Source organism: Acromyrmex echinatior, chromosome 13 (assembly GCF_024713525.1).
Source record: "Acromyrmex echinatior isolate Ae372 chromosome 13, ASM2471352v2, whole genome shotgun sequence".
Taxonomy (NCBI): domain Eukaryota; kingdom Metazoa; phylum Arthropoda; class Insecta; order Hymenoptera; family Formicidae; genus Acromyrmex; species Acromyrmex echinatior.
Window position 1 is genome coordinate 10,798,218 of NC_141864.1, and position 20,069 is coordinate 10,818,286.

The 20,069-nt window shown below is 31.4% G+C and overlaps 2 protein-coding genes across 2 annotated transcripts; one reads left to right on the top strand and one right to left on the bottom strand.

Moving 5' to 3' along the window:
- Positions 1–429: 429 nt before the first annotated feature.
- On the bottom strand, positions 430–2,040 carry LOC105149320 (hypothetical protein). Its single transcript, XM_011061647.2, has 3 exons — positions 1,303–2,040; positions 864–1,133; positions 430–777 (listed from the first exon to the last, which is right to left on the bottom strand). The coding sequence occupies exons 1-3, from the start codon at positions 1,416–1,418 to the stop codon at positions 561–563; spliced, it is 603 nt and encodes a 200-aa protein (XP_011059949.2). The 5' UTR covers positions 1,419–2,040; the 3' UTR covers positions 430–560.
- Positions 2,041–2,170: 130 nt separating this feature from the next.
- Positions 2,171–19,551, top strand: LOC105149307 (uncharacterized). The gene is made up of 2 exons (XM_011061621.2): positions 2,171–2,366; positions 16,468–19,551. The coding sequence occupies exons 1-2, from the start codon at positions 2,350–2,352 to the stop codon at positions 17,435–17,437; spliced, it is 987 nt and encodes a 328-aa protein (XP_011059923.1). The 5' UTR covers positions 2,171–2,349; the 3' UTR covers positions 17,438–19,551.
- Positions 19,552–20,069: the final 518 nt, after the last annotated feature.

Here is a 20,069-nt window from a genome sequence, read left to right on the forward strand (position 1 = left end):
TATAAGGAAATCAATCAGAAAACCAAAAAATTAAATACAATCATAATTTCCAACATTGAGAATTTCCGTTATTTATCACTTAAAACTTAGATTAACTATGTTTTCACGTATATCTTTATGATTCTAGACCTAATTAATTATTCCAGCAGCGGGATTCATAATAGTCCGGCAACGCTTAATTACGACATAACATCATGCAAACTAATGACCACAGCTCTTAATTAGCACGCCAGAATGAATACTGAAATGAATTCTGTCTCGCGATTTTGCAACTTGGATAATACTCGATAACTGAACCGTTATAACATTAATTACTATGTTTTTTTAGAAAGAAGGATAGATTATTTATGATTATATCAAATGTTGTAACAAATAACGATTTCGAAAGAAGTTTTTTTTTAATTAATCTTGATTGATAAAGTCGAAATCGATAAAGTAGAAATTTTAATTCCATAAAAAATAATATGATTTCATTTGCGCAAATATTGTTTAATTACAGCTATTATAAATCTTTCTATATTAATAAATATCATATTGACTGAAACAAATTCTTCAAATGTTTATGCTTTTAGTTGAGCAATAGGATTTGAGAATACTAATGATAGCTTATAAGGCTCCTTGTACCAGAGTGGATAATCCGAAGAACTTTGAGTTCCGTTAGGAATTGAATTTTTAGGTGGAAGTTGATTCAATTTAAAGTTGGGTGGCTCTACTGTCTTCTTTAAAAGAACCGATACTTGTCGCATGTAATCTTTCATGTTAGTTGCTTTTTCCAATCTGACAAAGAAAAATTTTCAGTTCAAAAAAGTTTTTTTCTCGAAATTTACAAATATTTTTTATTATTACTTTTAGATTTTTTTTACCTATGTACCATTTGCCTAGTAAACTCTAATCGATGTGGTCTCTTAATCATCGCTGTTTTTTCTTTTGTAAAATCATTATTCCATTGATTATTGGAATATACTTTTTCTACATCATTCCAAAGACCATAAAAATGTCCAAAATGTATTGCTGCATTTTTAGGCGCTTCTGTGATAAATTGTGGGTATTCGACCATCATAGATGATTTGTAATTTATGTTTGATACTGATGAAATGGTTGGGGATATACATTTTGACTTCCTGATAGAGCATCTGAAAGAAAAATTAAAAAGTAAATTATAAAATTAAATAAAATTTTATATATTTATATAATATGAATAAAATATATTTTAAATTGTGTAATAAAACATTATATGTTATTATTATAAATGATAGTTTTGTTCACACATTTCATGATTTCATCATCGTTTATATTACTCACGCAGTGCTGTTGACGTTTGATGTTGATAAGGAGAGGTTATTAGATTCTATTGCTGTTTCACTGTAATGGTTTCTAGACTTTTTTTTACGCGATTTGATTTTGTGTTGTTTGAACATTTTATTAATAAATTATTGGAATATATTATTTAGTAAATTAGAAGTCACTTGGAAATTTTAATAAATTGAATATTTTGTTAAGATAATCGTGTTGAGATACCCGAAAATTTTTGTTTTGTTTATCAATTATGATCGTATTTAATAATCCATTTGATTAAAAAAAGATACATAGAGTAAATTGTATACAAGATATTTCTCAAATACTGTCTGATATTTTAAAAGAATTTATCTATGAAAAAGATTTATATATTTATATTTTTAAAATTTTTATGTATATCATAAATAATACTTCAGTCATGTAAAATTTTTTACTATACACTGTATAATTTCTGATTCTTTCAAACGTTGTATTACGTCCTTCAGATTTATAATTTTTAAACTGCAACTGATTTTTTTGCTGGGTCTCATAGATTAATGTATATTGTTAAATTTTTTTTAAAGACTCGAAAGATTGGAAATTCTTATATAAATATACATATAATTTTTACATCTATTCAAAATTGCTTGAAATGAATAAATTTTTTTAGGTCAAAATTAAAAAATATATATAAATTTATACAATGTAATGAAAAACGGCGAAATCTGTTTAAAATTACATAGTATTTATTTAAACATAGTAAAATTTATAAGTGAAGGAACTCACAGGATTGCGACAATCAGTTTTTCAAATGAAACTTCGGCCACCTTCGGTACTTACCGACGTACTTCGTGCAACTCCACTCACGTACTCGTTCTGTCTGGTGTCAGCGAGAGTCCAGCGGATTGGAATCCAGTCGTTGTCGCGCGTTTGTTTCGTTTACACCGGATTTGTGACGATTTAGTGTTTCAGTGCAAATTTTGCAAATATATTCATTGAAACTTCACTTTTGCGCAATATCAACACAGTACATCAATATCATTGTGAGCTTCCTTCATAAAATCGCTGAAAAATATGTGTAAAGAATTTAGGTAAGATTTTCTCTTTTAATTTAATTTAAAACGTTACCCTAAGATTATCTTTTAATCCAAAGTAAAATTTTTCTTTTTGTCTATTTTCTTAAAGTATTACTTTAATTTACTCAAATATTGATACATTTCATACGATATATCGTATGAAGAATTCTGAAAAGTTATTTGTAAATTATTTTCTTGTCATGTATAATATTTATGTATGAAAGAAATTTATAAAGGGGGACAATAATTAATTTAATTATAACTGACGATATTTATCGTCAGCTTGTTTGCTGGATCAGAATAAAATGGGTTTTCTAAAAACACGATCTTTCCAACTGTATAATTTTATATATTTTATGTTACCAATAATATTCTCAGAATTATATTCATTATTGGCACTTTGAGTGACGTTCCCCATATCGTATACCTCTCTAAAGCACGTTCCAAGCGTACTCAATGTAAACGTCATGAACACTTCCTGCTACACCTAGATTTCACGTATTTATTACGTATTGTTTGTACAAAGGTTTAATACTCACGTTTTGATACATATATATAAAATTTCTACTCGCCATAGATTTTTATATGCAATCCATAATTTGGAAATCTTTTAAAATATACAGTTTACAATAAAAATCTTTCAATTTTTTCTTTTTGAAAACTAAATATATATATGTGTAAATTCAGGAACAATTCGAGGCACGGCCAGTCTTTTAATTAATTCTGCTTGGAATTGAAATTGACAGTCAAACGCACGTGGCATTCGCGCATTGATAGAGTTTGAATCTCAGTAAATAACTGCAAAAAAAAAACAGACCTAGCACACATTTACTGCCTATTCGTTCGGAATTTCGGCATTTTGCTGCGATGCGGAGGATATTGGAAAACCCATAAACGATGTATGCGTACACGATGAAGTAAGTTTACCCAGACCAGACGCACCTCCGATATCCGATAAATTTTAATACAGTAATAATTCCGACGTATCCCATCGCGCGCAATATTGACTTTCCGCCTCTTTGGCCGGACTCCGCTCGTTCTCTCTCCTCACCCCGTTTCCGTCTCGCTTATTCTTGTTCATTTCATCATTTTTTCTCTCTTCCTTTTTATCTTTATTGCGCCTGGCTCTGCTGCATTCTTTTTCTTTGGGCTTTAGGCAACGAGACAGATGGTTACTTTCAGCTTTTATTGTACGATATAACGCCCTAATGTAACAATTATATTTATTAAGGCGTTAATTTTTCATCTTATATATTTAAAAGTTGAAAAAAGTCATTGCCAAATATCTTATCGAATTAAATGTCACTTTCAATGTTGAATTATTATGTTAGACGTTAGATTGCGTAGAATAACGTCGAAAATATATCGGTGTATGTCGATATTAACTTGGAATGGAATCAGGCAAACGCAAGAAAGTATTGATCGGGACTGTTTGCTGTAAGGCTTTCGAATTACACGATGGGTAAATCGTCATTATAAGCTTCCATCTTTTTTTTTTTTTTGCGCCACCCTTACACGTAGATCGGAGACCTAGCGATCGTATTTTCAATTACATCACTGACCGCATCATCGATCAGTCCGTCATGGTCCGATGCTCGCAGCCTTAATAAAGCGTGGTGACGGTCAATAAACGTAGTTTGGCGGTTTGATATCGATACAATGTAGTATCTCAAGTGAGATCGTGCTTCAATGCTTCTCGAATAACGGTACGTATATATCAAGAAGAAATGTAAAAAAGTGATTACGAATGTACCGCTGGGATAACACAAATAAAAGAAGAGAAAAGAAAAATCGACCGCGTATATTTTTTACGTATTATTTACATTTATTTAGAAATTTAGAAAAAGTTCGAATTTATAACATTTTTTTTGTAATAAACAATTAAATACAAATGCAAAAAACTTTAATACACGTATCATACATTTTTATCCACTTTTCAGTTATTAAATGTTAATGTATGGTATATGTATTAAAGTTTTTTTTACACTTGCAGGAAATAATCACATGCAAGTATCTTTTGTACTTAATTATTTATACAAAAATGTTGTATGACGTCACGCTATATATATTAGGTGCGCAACTAAGTTCTCGCTGTTATTTTGATGAAAATGCATCAAAATAACAGCGAGAACTTAGTTGCGCACCTAATATATATATATAGCGTGACGTCGCGCCGTTTGAAACTAATATCTGACGAGAACTACATGCTTTATATCGGCGCGACGAATTTCCGAGAGGCCATGTAATTTGGCATTATGAGGGTACAAGTGCATTTTTCCTTTTTGTTAGGGGTTGTCCACGCGCTAATACACACTCGCTCGTGTCATTTTTCTCCGTGCAGGCAATCGCCGGTATAAGGGCACCATCCGCTTCGTGTGTTAATCACCGACTACAGAGGGTGGAAAAGACTATAGGCGTCGTTGCGAGGGGGAAAAATGAGCGAAAGAAGGAAGGTGATGCAAGTGCATAGACCCAAAGAAACTCCTACGAGCGCGTTCTAAACATGCAGAGCGCGTTCATTTTTCTTTTCGTGTGCATGTCAAGGGCGTAAACATCTCCGTAGTGGATTATTATACGAACGATGGAAACTTTTCGCGATGACAAGTTTTTCTCTGTAATTTAGTACCTGCTCTTAATTACCTTCACGTTTCTTTATTTAAGAACACGAATGGATTTCGGGCAAGATGGCTATGCGATGTGTAATAGATTATATATACTGATACACACGAATATTCTATTTAAGATGAGATAAATGTTATAAAAAGAGGTTAATTAATTTTTTCCATACACATAAAATATTAAAAAAAAACATATATGCACGAAGCAATTTTTCTTTTACAATATTCATATATATATATATATATATATATATATATATATATAGAGAGAGAGAGAGAGAGAGAGAGAGAGAGAGAGAGAGAGAGAGTATTTTTAATATAATTATTAATTAATCACATTATGCATAATAAGTACGAAGAAACGAGCTTATTGAAGTTTCTAAAATTTATTTAGATACAGATCTGAAAATAATTTTGAACTATCAAAATAATTGTGTACAATCTCATACATCATGAACATCTAAGGAACATCTTGAAGACTTTTCTACGCTCTAAGGATGTTTCCAGGATATATCTAGTGTCGTATAAGATGCTTAAACTAGTTGCTAGAATCTTTTTGCAGCATTATTAATAATGCTCAAGTATTCTATATATATATGTGTATAATTATTTAGATGATCTAAAAATTAGTTTCAGATCTAGCTAAATTTTTAGATAAATTTATATCAGTATTTTTAAAAACTGCCCATTAAAAACAGATATCTCGAACATCTTTATAAAAATTATATGGATATACTATATTCCTTAAATTTGTACGTATTGTGTATGAGAGAAGAAGAAATAGAACAGTTAAGACCGTTTTCAAGTTGCAGGTCTATTCGTTGGGAAATCCTTGAGTAAAAAAGAAGCGCGGCGAATAGAAATGGGGTGGCATTTCGATTGGAACGTGCGATATATTACGTGCCTGGCAAATACATATGTGCTGTCTGCGACGTATATATATATATATATATATATATATATATATATATATATATATATATAAGTAGACGCATAAATAAGAGTGCAAATGCGTGCTAACAGTGTAACCGATCGGAACGCAAGTAATGCGAGCACGTATATTTTTATTGATTTCAAATGTTTCTCTTTCACTCTTCTTCTTCTTCTTCTTCTTCATCTTCTTCTTCTTTGTAATTACCGTCATCGTTAATATCATCTTTGCCTTCTATTTTCTCTTCTTCTTTCTAGTGTTTTTTACTTTCCAGTATATTGTGAGAATTGAATTTGTTTACAATTAATATTTAAATATGCTATGAACTTATATATCAAAATACATTTAATCAATAAAATACGGGAATGCAAATATACACTTTTTTTTTTACAAAAAAATCACAATCTACAAATAATATGTACATATATACATACATATATCTACAATACACAGATATACAGATAAAGAAATATATTATAATTTTGTTATCTTCACCTTGACACAATAAAGATAAAACTATTCTTTCTTCCGTAAAATCATATCCAATCATAATTATAATAGCAATTAGTCGGTAAAGTGAACATCAGAGACAGCATGCCGATGCAAATACAGAAATTCTCCTCATATGAAACGAATCGTAAATAAATCGTCTGGTATAGGATTATCGTACATACTCGAAGCTCAAGAAAGACGATGCTCCTGCGTAGAAATAATTGCAAGCTATAATTGTGTCTATGAATATACGATGAATATACGATGTATATATCCACAATTTTATTGACGCATATTAAATCCTGTAGTGGTAACATTATTACGTTTACGACGATGAGGATAGAGATATAGTTGATTCTTCCAAATTGAAAATAGATTCTTTTAAAAAACATTCTCATTTATAATAGCACATATACATATATATTGATTGGATATTATTTTTATATTAGATATAATAGAATATAAATATAATAAATATAATAATAATTATCATTTTATACTTGTATCAACCATCATTTAATATGCATTCAAAGAAAATAATGTATGCAATTTCTTGTATTTAATTCGTTGCCTATATATCCTCCTTACCCTTATGGGAGTCACTATATATTCGCTGCGACTGAATCTCGTTAAAGTTGGACACGAATCGTATTTTTCTCATCGCGTCGCGAAGATTGATCGTCTCTTTAGAAAATTCCAGGAACTTCTGTTTAGATTGTAGTTAGCTTATGGTGCGTACAACATCCTTATACGAATATATAGTGACATAATAGGCAAACGTCCAGGCCGATGCACCGTTATGCAGAATGGTGCTGAGGTCAAAGAGTCGATATGGATGGAAAGAGAAGAAGCAGAGAGTCTGCGATTCGTTCAGAATGCATGTACATCCGCGGGTACATCCTCGTTTGACTAGTTCACTCATGAATATTTCAGCAGTCACAAAGCGGAGCGAATGTGGGAAACGACCGCGTAAATTTTCCTATTCAAACAAATAAATGGATATTTTCAGCACCTACAATTATTCAGATTACGAAATTTCTACGTGATACATTGATATTTAAATGTTAAACTAGAGGAACACAATTTTACGTTGTTTACATAAACAAAAAAAAAAAGGAACCTTCAATAATTGAAGTTATGCAAATGCAAATTATACGTGCGATTCATTATAATAGCTTTGAACGGAAAATTGTCACAACACGCTTTTCTTAAAATATGCAATTAAAATAATTTTTGTTTGTTTCAATGAAAATTTATATTTGATTATGATAGTAATTTTATTGAAGACACTGCTGCTTTTAAAGAGATAAACTGTAATTCAAGTAAACTGTAATCCAAAGTTAATATTTAAATGCTGGTTGTTGACATTGATTTAATAAGCATCAATAGGTTGTTCCTGAACGATCATTCGATACGAGCACGTGCGTGTACTCAAGTATTATGCGTGTGCACGCTCTCGACTCGCACGCGCTGCTTGACATGGCCATTAGTGCCATTTGATAGATACTTCAGTATACCTCTTACGAGATTGTTGAACCGTCGTGATCGACAAATCGTCGCTGCGAAAATACTGTTGTTTTCGAATTACGTGATAGAACCCAATTGACCGCAAAACGATAGATAAAGTGGCGTGGTAGATTATCGATTAACCGTTAATTTCTTCCACGTCATCTCACGTATTCATTTTATCTCTTTAAACTTTATGACATGATAACAGCTTAAAGAGATTTTCCAGGTGATAATTTATCGCGAAAGAGATGGGAGAGAGAATACAAAATTTTATATTTTCGTATCATTATTAAGCTTCAAATTTGGATGGTTAAAAAGTTTGACATGGTAGAAGGAAGAACAATCGTTTCCTCTGAAGCCGTATATCTTACGTCTCCAATTATCGGTGATAACGGTGTCTCGCATCTCTTCTTTCTTTCTTTCATTCTTTTTTGAGCTTACTTCTCGGCGTTCCTTCTCTGCGGTGCAAAACGTATAATCAAAGTTTATTGCCGAAGATACGTAATGACAGGGTTAGGCTTAGCGCAAAATTAACGATTTGGGTCTGGATGCCTTTAGGCGTTGTACAGATTTCCGACTGCGCAATTAGATTTTGTATATATATATATATAATAATATGAGTATTCGAGAATATATTTGTATGAAACTTTATATTTTCTTCTCTGTCTATTTGCACGTTTATTGTTAAAAGTACTGTAAAAACCACAATGTAAATGTGAATCTTGTAATCAGATTGCGAATTTCTATGCAAATACATATTAAAAAAAATATTTAACATATATTTAGCGAATTAAAACGGTAATTTAGCTAATTAGAGTCAGATATGTAAATAGTAGACCAGTTAAATTCTTCCTCTGTTTTTTTGTATCGGCTCGATTGTGCGTGGATCGACCATAAATTAAATCTTGTGATAACTAACTTGCAGAAAGAAAAAAAAAGAATAGAGGGGATAAAAGAGGAGAAGATCTTAGGATAAATCGAGAAGATGGCGAGAAGAAAGCAGCAAAGAAAGAAAAAATATTGAATATGTCTCTTTCATAGCTGCAGGTTGTTTCAGATTCCATTTTTATATGCTCGTCCCTTTACAGCTTTTTAATGTTTGTTATTTATGATAGATAAAATACATCTTTTCTGTATCTTTCACGCTCTAAGAATTGCTGAAAATTGTAATAAAGATTGATAAATTAATTGATGAAATGAAATTTGTTATTAAATTATAGCTGTTTAATTTCTATATTAGGCACATTGTTTCTCATTTTTGTAGTCTCTTGCAATAATCAAAAGTATGCAATCGCACCTGCGTGCGAACAGGCGGAAGCTCGAGTAGAATGGAAAATGGTGACCGTGAGAATCGAGATTCTCGAGATCATTCACACTTCCTCGTCTGATCGGCGCCGACATACAAGGAACTCCGTTAAAACAGTTCTTTACGTTCATCACGTTCTTGATGTATACCACGAGATGTCTACGTCGCAACAATTGTTATAGTCATTCTTTATAAAAAAGATTACTATAATGTGTGTGTAGAGTATTAGCAGATAAATGTGCAATATTATATTTACTTGCGTTTATATGACTTAGCATTTCATTGTACTCATATATTTTTAGATTAGTTCTTATTTAGTAATACAATTATTTAGTGATACAAATTTCTGAATTAATTTTACATTACTAAAAACTGTAATCATGTTTTGCATTTTTCAAAAATTGAAATTAAAATAAATCAAACGACATAATAATATCAGAAACTCTTAAAATCAAATCATTTATCTATTGACTGACGTTGTATCTATTTACTAGTACTGATAAAAACACCAACAATCATATTGAAACTAACACACATATTGATATACATTTTAAATGAATTAATATAATTAATGTCAAAAATTTTGTTTTTTTTATTTAAAAATAATTTATTTTAAAAAGGCAAATAAGAGAATAGATGAGAAAAATGATTGAGAATTCAATTAATTTATTCAAATATAATTACTAAAAACTGATTTAGAAAATCTCTTTATTATTCACTGACACTTTAATATTGTCAACTCGAAATTGCAAATAAATAAAAAAAGATATTATATTTACTATACATTTTTTACACATCTCTCTCTCTCTCTCTCTCTCTCTCTCTCTCTCTCTCTCTCTCTCTCTCTCTGTGTGTGTGTGTGTGTGTGTGTGTGTGTTTTAGATAATTCAGAAAAGAATTATATAAATAAATTATATAGGTATGCAAAATTTACAAGTCTTTATTGATTTATTTGTACATTTGTATTTATTATACATTATTTATTTGTCTTTATGAAATTCTTTGGAAGCTATTTTATTTTTATTAATTAAAAGTTTAAATAAAACAAAAGTAATTAAGAGATTATATACTAAACATTGTCCTTTTTCAATAATAAAATTCTTATTAAGAGTCTCTTAACTTGGCAACGCTGCGTTGCACAGAGAAAGCAACATCTGATTTCAAGTTCAAGTCTAGATCTGGATCCACACTGGATCCAATTATACAACTTAGCCAGGATTCCAATCTCCGGATTGTCCACGTCCATTTAGAACAAGTTTGTGATGATCGTCATCGCTTGTTAACAAATAATTTCTTTTTTTTATGATTAAAACGATAACAACAAGTCAGCGTACGTAACAGGACGTAAAATATAATTGTCGTGTTCTCGTGATAGATCACAACGCAATGTTTGTGGTTCTTGCGTAATCCAATTAGTTAATTAGAGAAACGTGTATCTCCACGAACATATAACTGCGCCAATTAGTACGTCTAGCGACGCAGAATATCCGTCAGAGATTCGCTTTGGTGAAATTTCAGCTTCCAAGTCGAGGAAAGCAACCTCCTGAGACTTGGTTTCCTCGATCCTTAGAGGTAGAGGATCAATGCGTGAGATTACATACTTGAGATACTCGAGTTTCTTCTACGTAGGCGGCAGAAGGGCTACGTGACCGAAACAATGGTCAAGAGAACCTAAGTCTGCTTCGTGTGGCTTTCGTTATTTTGTTCAGGAACTACAACTTCTTTTTTTCCATTTACTTTTATATATATGTAAGTAAATATATATATATATATATGTATAGACATATCCTTTCAATATTTATAACACATTTTTAAATATAAAACGTTATATGCACTCACACACGCGATTATACAAATATATTCAAATCTTACATAACTTCGGATTTTTATTAATCCTATATAATATCAAACATGAAATTTTTCCGCTATAAATATCATTGACGGTCGTAATCCAAAAAGCTATAACGCGGGTAGCAATAAATTACTAATCGCAGTGAAAGAAGTGGAAGAATAATGGAATCGATTTTTCGAATTAATTAATAATGCGTACCACACGACTCTAATAGTTGAACTAATTCTAGGATGATAAAGCGTAGCGCGTGTTGATTGCGATGATTAAAGCATCTTTGATTATATGGGAAAATTATTGCAGCTCTTCCTAACGAGAGTCATTCACGCTAATACGTTTACTGAACGTTCCTCTCGCACCCATCATTATCTTCGGTGCAAACGGCAAGAAGTATGTCGTTCCTTACTTCCGTGCTCCTTCCATTCAAGATCCGCATGGAAGTTAAGGACACGTCTGCCTGGGTATGTGCGGCTATCCATATTTTTTCCGCGGCTTTCGTTCTAGCCTTTTTTCTTCTCTTTTACGTCTGTCTGCCCGCCAATGTCGTTCCTTGGCAGTGGCTTGTGGATTTAATGAGCCGTGAGGGAATGCCAGTGCTATATAAGGTTCACACGACACGAAATCGATGATGTAGTTCCAACGGTTACTATAGCCTCGAATTCATTCTTTCTTGCTTGAGAAATCGATTTTTACCTTTTTTTTTACGCAGCCTATTCACCAACAATGATGCAAAATGATTAGCTTGATCGCAGTACTTGTAGTAATAATAGGTACTTCTTGTTGCTTCTAATATAAGATGCGCGACATATCTAATGACATTTTCTGTTTCAAATAAAGTAATACATTTATTTTTGTCGAAATCTTATTATTGTATAATTACATAGATTGTACAATTACAGGAAAGTATCTACGTTAACATCTATAAAAATTGGCTTAGCTTTAAAACGATAAGGAATAATCTTGGTTATTCATACGCTTTTATATTGACGTTTCTAATCACAACATAAAAAATGATAGATTTATCTTATCTACTTCATATAGAAAGTACATAAAAATTCTTCTTAATTTATTAGAGTAACCAAACCGGTTGTCAACCGGTTTGCTGCTTATATTTTAAGTACCTTTTCAGATACCAGAAAAAGACAACTGCCTGTTGCAAAAACGTTGAGTTTTGAACAAAGTTTTACAAACTTTGGTAAATAGTTATTATAAATGAAAATGCCCTAAATTATAATACTAAAAGCAGTAAAAACTGTTTATATGGATTTACAGAAATAATTTTTAATATTTGATTCAACATTCTATATACTTATAATTTATTTTTGCGCGAGGGGTATAATTTAATTTTCGCGTTAAAGATATTTGCGTGAGTTGTAAATTTGCGAAAATAATTAACGAATGATTAAATTCTCAAATTATTTACAAGAGAAGAAAATATATAATAAATTAAAGCAGGCTAAAGAGAATCGAAGAGAGTAATTTGTAGCGTGCACCGATTCGTTAATAATTGACGTAATTGGGTTTGCGTGCTTAGTTTTGAAGAATATTACGTGGAATATATGTTTATCCAAAAGGTTGTTTCCTTAATGGCGCAACAAGTGCCAAAAAACGAATATTTTGCCTGGAGGATTTAACGATTGGAAACTTTTTGTGTTACGTCGCAAATAAAATTATCGAACGAAGTAACGGTATTTGAGACAAGATTTAAAAATATCGATGTTTCTGGATTTGTATTTTTTTTTTTTATTTACTTTAATTTTTAGAACAAATCTTGAAAATATGATTTGAAGTTCTTCTTTATGTAATTATATACGGTACATATACATTGTAAATTACATTGTAAATTACAACATAGTGCAAAGTACAATCTGAAAAGCACCATCGCGTGAAATTAAAGTTCAGATCTCTATCAATTAATTTTCTTTATCTCAGGTTTGAAAACGAAGAGATTTCATCAGTTTCATACATGATGGATAATAAGATCTGTCTTGGAAGAATTAATTACATCATGTTAAAATGATAAATGCAATTCTTGTTAAGACCCAAGCATTAGATTTGGTGTATTGAAATTTATGAGAATAGAGTACACTTTGTTTCGTTCTCTCTAACAAAGTTCACGGTCATTATAAGAAATGGTTATAAATAACACTTAAATTATCTCATATATATTATGAGTCACACAAGGATGGAGGATCTTTCAGATTCAATTTTAACTTATCTTATGTATCTTTTGATAAATTTCTCATTTTTTTTTTTTAAGATTGCTTTGTCTCATACCTTATCTACAAGTATATAAAATATAATATCATTTACCTACATATATGAGTACAGATATTATATTCGTGTAATATATTGTATAAATCTAACGTACGAGATATACAAAGATCAGAGACTTATCTACTACATAGCAAGAATATGCGAAATATGATGATCCACAAACGTATGACCGTTGAAGCAACTTCTCTTGAAAGGTGTTTTTCACACCTCATGCATAAAGGTCATAGACCTTAAACTCGGGTCTCTCAATAAATATTTGAAATACCTCGTGTATGACCGAACAAACACGATTAACACGCTTCACGCGTACATTGACGAAATACGAGGTCGTCAATGGTCGTCGAATAGCATATTTATAGAGCAGCGAAACTTTCGGAAGAGAGTTAAATCATTTAATGATCCGTTGATTACTAGATAGAGGTAAAACGGGCAGCTCGCGCGCTGCTGCCACTTCGGTCGAACGGTCGAACGGATGATCATGAAGATTAATCTCCGATCGCCACGAGACGCCAACGTTGGTATTCCCTTTCATCCGTCATTCTGGCCAGGCGTTCTGCCTTTCCATCTCTTCGCCAATACGTTAGATTTCCAACTGTGAGCTTTTCTCACGCATACTTATATGCACGTGCACGTGCTCGCCACTCCGTGGTTACTTTTCGCTTCTCTTATTCTTCTTCTTCACACTTCTGAAGCTCTCCCTTCGTCAGGCTAATCTGAACTCTCTTCTTCGAGCAACGGATCCTCTTCCGCGTTCTTCCGAGCTGCTGCACTTTCCTGTAAGACGGCATCATTGTTTTCCTCGAATGTCCAAATGCTTTTCTGTACTTGAACGCGGAATAAAGTCTTGAACGAGTACAAAAAAGAAGATTTTTTTTTTTCTTCGTATAGTCTGCGTATTATCTTGTTTAATAATATATGTATTAATCATGCAATTACTATTATATTTATATTTATTATCAAAACAATTTATAGCTTAAATGTAATTATAATGTATATTGATTTTAAAGTTGATATTAATTAAATATTAAGCTTAGTTAGGTTAAAATTATAATGAACAAACTTGAAAAACGTAGCACCAAGGCATTTTATATCTACGCTACTATATCTATGTTGATCAGTATATTTTTAGGTCGAAACGAAGACAGTCTACCTATATTTAATAATCACACATATTTTATAATATAAAATAATATAATTATAATAAAATAGAGTACAATCAATCTTTCTATAACATGGTTGATTCGTATATTCTGTGTTGTATCGAAACCGTATTAAAGGAAACTTAAAAATGATGAAGATCAAGGGAATGGGTTCCGTAATACTTAAACTGCAGAGTTAGCGGAATAATATTCGATTTTGGTCTCCGGGTCAAATACATACTTCGTGTTATATGAGAGTTCCCCAAGTTTATTAAATCAAGCAATATGGAAACCGTGTTCTCGGAAGACCGTGTTGTATGAGACCTGTCGCAATTTTTGTTATATCGAAACCGTGTTCTCGAAGTACCGTGTTGTAGGAGGGTAGACCGTACCTTGTTTGACATTCTACCATGAAGACTCGATCCTATGCATATAGTATAGATAATAATTACATCACATTATTGCAATCTAAATATTATTTACATATTTTTCTTGGTAAATCCACTCAAAATTAAAAAAAAATTTTATTTCATCTTATTTATAATCGTAATAGTAAGAATAATATGACTGTATACATAAGATATATATATGTGTGTGTGTGTGTGTGTGTGTGTGTGTATAAAACATCCTCTTATTAATTGTTTTTAATCATTAAATGATACAAAAACATTTTCATCCTTTATTCGCACACAAGCAATCTTCTTCCTCTTCTTCTTCTACCTTTTTCCTCTTCCATCGTATTTCACCTTTTCTTTTCCAGTCACTCCTTTTAGATGCAGCACGAGCGTCATGTCGTTGTGAATGACCACGTCAAGTACCTTGCTGGATGGAGGAATAATTTCACAACGAGGGAGTCGTCCGGCTGGCATATTAATTTATGGCTATTGCATGACGGACGTTCCAACTTCCAAGACCGATGAACATTGGCTTACCAAACATAGTCGCTCAAGTTACTGAATATTTTATTATTTTTTTGACGCAGAACTACTGTTTGCAGTTCTATATTTGTATTCTCCATTTTATACACGTTCAGTTTATTTTGTACGTTATAAATTCATTTTCCAGGATCTTCTTTCAATCCGGAAAATTATCTCTTTCATATTAGAAAAATATATCTTATTATAGCAACATTAATTAAATTTATTAAATAATCATCGCTACAAAATGTTTCTTTTTCAATAAATTATCAAAATAATTTATAGATGAACGTTATATAAAACGTTAATTTTAACATTCATCTATTGAGTTGAGTAAAAAGTAACTTTGAATTTTTAGATTTGAACGTCACCTAAAAATACGAAGACGCATATAATGTGTTTTATCATCAAAGTGTAAGAAAGACTGAATGATTAACACACTTTATTCTTGTAACGAGTAATTAAGTGGGAAGGGTAATTCATCGCACGGTTCATCAGCGATGTGCGGCTCATAATAACAGAGCAAATTGACGCTTATTTATCGTTATGATGTTTTTACATTGTAGATTTCTCACATCGTAAAATTTCTCTATGCCTTGTTGGCAGAGAGTCATCACTTTCACGCTCTGAAATTCTTTTTCATTAAAATTTTTGCTACGTGTAACCAGATTTATGAGCGGCCAGATGGCTGAGAGGTCAGACTTACACAGTCCTTCCTTTGAATCCCTGGTGGCACGGTTAGATGATTCTTTCATTAGTTCCGCGAGACATGGCAATCGTAACTCATGATGAATCGTCTTCTAAGTCGGCGTAACTCTATCTTTTATTTTCTTCATCTAGATCTCCAGACCGACTCGAGCGAATATCACGTGTTTGCGACGTCGTTGAAATTCATTTGTATATTTCTTTTAAATCAACTAATAAATCAACGTAATAAATATAGTAACTCTGTAATTTGATATTATTCTTATGTTCGTACATCAACGATTTTTTATTTAATGCTGCATTGCTTGTTTATTACTGTATTCATTTCTACGTTAACATAAAAATACGTAATGATGTATGTGATTTTTTTCAGACTATTTCTTTCAAGTGGCTTACTACTGATATTCTTCAGTAGTCTCGTCACTGCGACTACTTCCGAGGAAAGTTTCGAGACGGTTCGTACAAGCAACGCGGCTGTTCTAAACCGACTTGGACTGACACCTCTTCAAATACCCGATGGGCATCATAAGAAGCGATTAGCCGGACCTGAACCACCGGGACTCAGCTCGCAAACGCGCATACATCAGCCTTACAGTCGTCGTCATGGACACCGTGACAGCCACGTTTACATTGTGAAACTTCCGGCTAGTCCTCCGTACTATACCTTTACGAAGCCTCACAAATCCGTCAACGACGACAAAGTTACTAAGACCGGCCCAAGTTTTCCGATGGGATTTCAAGGAAATGGTAAACCTGCCAAGATTTATCATTGGAATTTACCGGTAGTAAAGAAAATGATGGAGAAGAAGCGTCTTCAACTGAGTCAACTAAGAATTGACGCTAGAAAAAAATTGGAGGATATGAAGAAACAGCAGCAAACATCTTCTACAAAAGCCATACTGAATAAGCTTTATCCGCTCGATACAAGTAGTAAGAGTTATGAGTATCGCGCCACCGATAACCAACTTCATTTGCATCAAAAGCAACCAGTGACGAAACACATGAGAAATAATGACAAGAGACTCAGCTATTCGAATAGCGACAACGACAATATTAAATTCAAGTCGACGAAAAAGAATAACCTTGGCAACAAGGCGTATAGATTAGACGATATGAATGTGCATAGGATCCACCTGAGCAATGAACTTCACGGCTCAAGGAACACTGTGCCAAAGATGAAAAAACACCGGAAAAAAGCTGCCACTTCATATTATGCGCCAATCGCCACTAAGACGGGTTCCACTAGCATCCACAAAAACTTTCCCGGAAATGGCAAACCTAAAGCTTTCTACATTATGGAGAAGAGTCGCAAGCCAGTATACTATCATCCTCTTCTACCTTAATCTTCGATTGTTCGTATAACTGTGCATAATCGTGTAATATCTTAACTGGCTTGCCTGCCTGTTAGCTTAAGTAGACGCATACTATTCTGTTTGTACAGGATCAGGAATCGCCATTCAAATTGACAACGATAAAATGCAAAAAAAAAAAAGGAAGAAAGGGGAAGAAAGAAAAAGAGAGAAACAGAGACTTTCATGCCTACATTGCATATAGTCATTCTTATTCAAGATAATGCATTCCGCAAATTGTTCCACTTCTGTTAAATATACATCGTTATTATATCTTTACTTATAAAGGCATTAAGATAAGTAAATATTAGAAATGTGCAAACATAAGTTTTATTATCGCATCTTGTTGATAAATTCATTTCTTCGTACATTTTTAATTTTTACGTCATCATACATATTCAGGTAATCCATTCTATTATTGTGGCGAAACAACAGTCAGATATTATTTATATTTTTACATTACCTTATTAGCTGACAAATGGATGAGGAATTTGAGCATATCATATTTTCACAAAACATATTTTACATCTATTAATATAATAATCGGTATCAATTGTATCTATATAGACATCAAAAATTTCCGCAAAATGGTACTAAATAAACGTCTATACATTTATTTCTTTTTATATAAGAATGTATTATTTTAAAAAGTAGTTAGAACAATTTTTTTTAATTTTTTTTCTAATTGTTATAAGACTGAAACGTCACTAAACGGGACTTTTTATAGAACATTTTATTAATAACTTTACTGCTTTATATTTTAAAACGCTTTTTTTAATCATGAGAGTTTCGCGAGAATTTGTCGTTACACGACAAATATTACTTTAAAAAACAATTACATTACGTAATAGAGGAAGATGGCTGAATTATTTCCGTTATTTTAGACATGAATTGAATTAAAAAAAAAAATCATGTTGCAATTAGAAAAAAAATTAATGTTAAATAATGTGCAGAACTCCTTTGACGGAAGCTGAAAGAGCGATAGTTTAAAAAAATTCATTTGAAGTTTAACGTAATGTTTAATAGGCAATAAAATGTGAATCTACTGCTATGTTCTTGACTGTCAAAGATAGAATGCACGGTTTGTCTTTCAGCACTAAAAACAATGATCTCGCGAGGCCTACAAAAATCTGATAATTGAGATATTTTTTTAAATGTGATTTCAATATGACGATTGATTTTATTGTAAGTACAAGTATATGAAACTTACGAATAAATACTTAAAAAAAAAAGCTGAGAATAGAACAATTTGTTGTTTTATTTATGTGTTTGCGGAAACTTTCGGTGTGTTATGAACTTAAAACATGATAGTATTATGGAGATTATGACTGAATGTTCCATGTCTATCCTGCATTGGATGGCTATTTACACTATTTACACATAATATAAGTATTGATTAAGCTATTACTATGTGACATTCAAATTACATAATATATATATATATATATAACGTAGGTTCTCTTTATCTCTTTATTTACTTTTTTATTTATATATAAGATTTAAAGAAAAGCAAAAAAATATACTATGTATTTTTATTTAGATTAATATAAGGATTTTATGTGACATTGATTTATTAAGGAACAAAAAGATTAATATCTTTTTATAGAGCTTCATTTTAAATTTAATTAGTGCTTTTGTTTTTTTACTCTGATAAAATGTAAGATTATTTTTCAGTATACGCGATCGCCGAATGATTTCTTCCCGCTGGAAGATCATGATCTTATAATCAAATTCTCCATTATTGAATTAACATTGTATAATATATTTTTTTATAAATATAAATATGCGAGCATATTATCATATTTCTACACGCGCGTCCGTCGTTTGCGTATAATCACGTAAACGTGATTGATCCGTGATCGAGTATATCGAATACTTAATCAACGTAAAATGTTTCCATATAACTATAACAGATTTTTCATTAAGACTGGACAATACGCATGTTTTTATACAACATGTAAATTTTTCCTCCTACGTGAATTAACGTGGAAATGTTTTGTGTTGAATATATTTTTTTCTATATTCTAGATATCGTGAGTAAGTGCGCTCGATTGTAATGAGGCGTATATATTCAGTGTAACGAATAAAGATATTTATAACTCTTTGTATACTTTGTTTTGACAATTACATACTTAAAAACCCAAGTATCTGCATTTTTCGTATTTAATCAATATTTTGGCAATGCTAATCTTAAAATGCTTATTTGTCGTTATTATTATTTGGAAAAACTCTATTTCTTTTTATACGCATAATAATAAAAAGTTACTCCAAATTTAGATTTAAATATTTATTTAGATAATTTCTAATTAGATTTAAATCTTTGAAAAGATTTATATATATATATATATATATATATATATATATGTGTATATAAATCTAATCAGAAATAACTTTATGTTTTGTACATAATTCTTATTGCAGTTTGTTACATTTGATATTTCAAAATTGCATTAAGCAGATATGAATAGAATAATGATAAAGATATGAATAAAATAATTAATTAGTAAGATAACGCATAGAAACTATAATGAATCTATAGAACTCTGTTTATGATCTTGTTCTACCACTCTGTATCTGGATGAGAACCCTTGTAACCCGTTATAGCGCATTTACTTTAATATCTGCA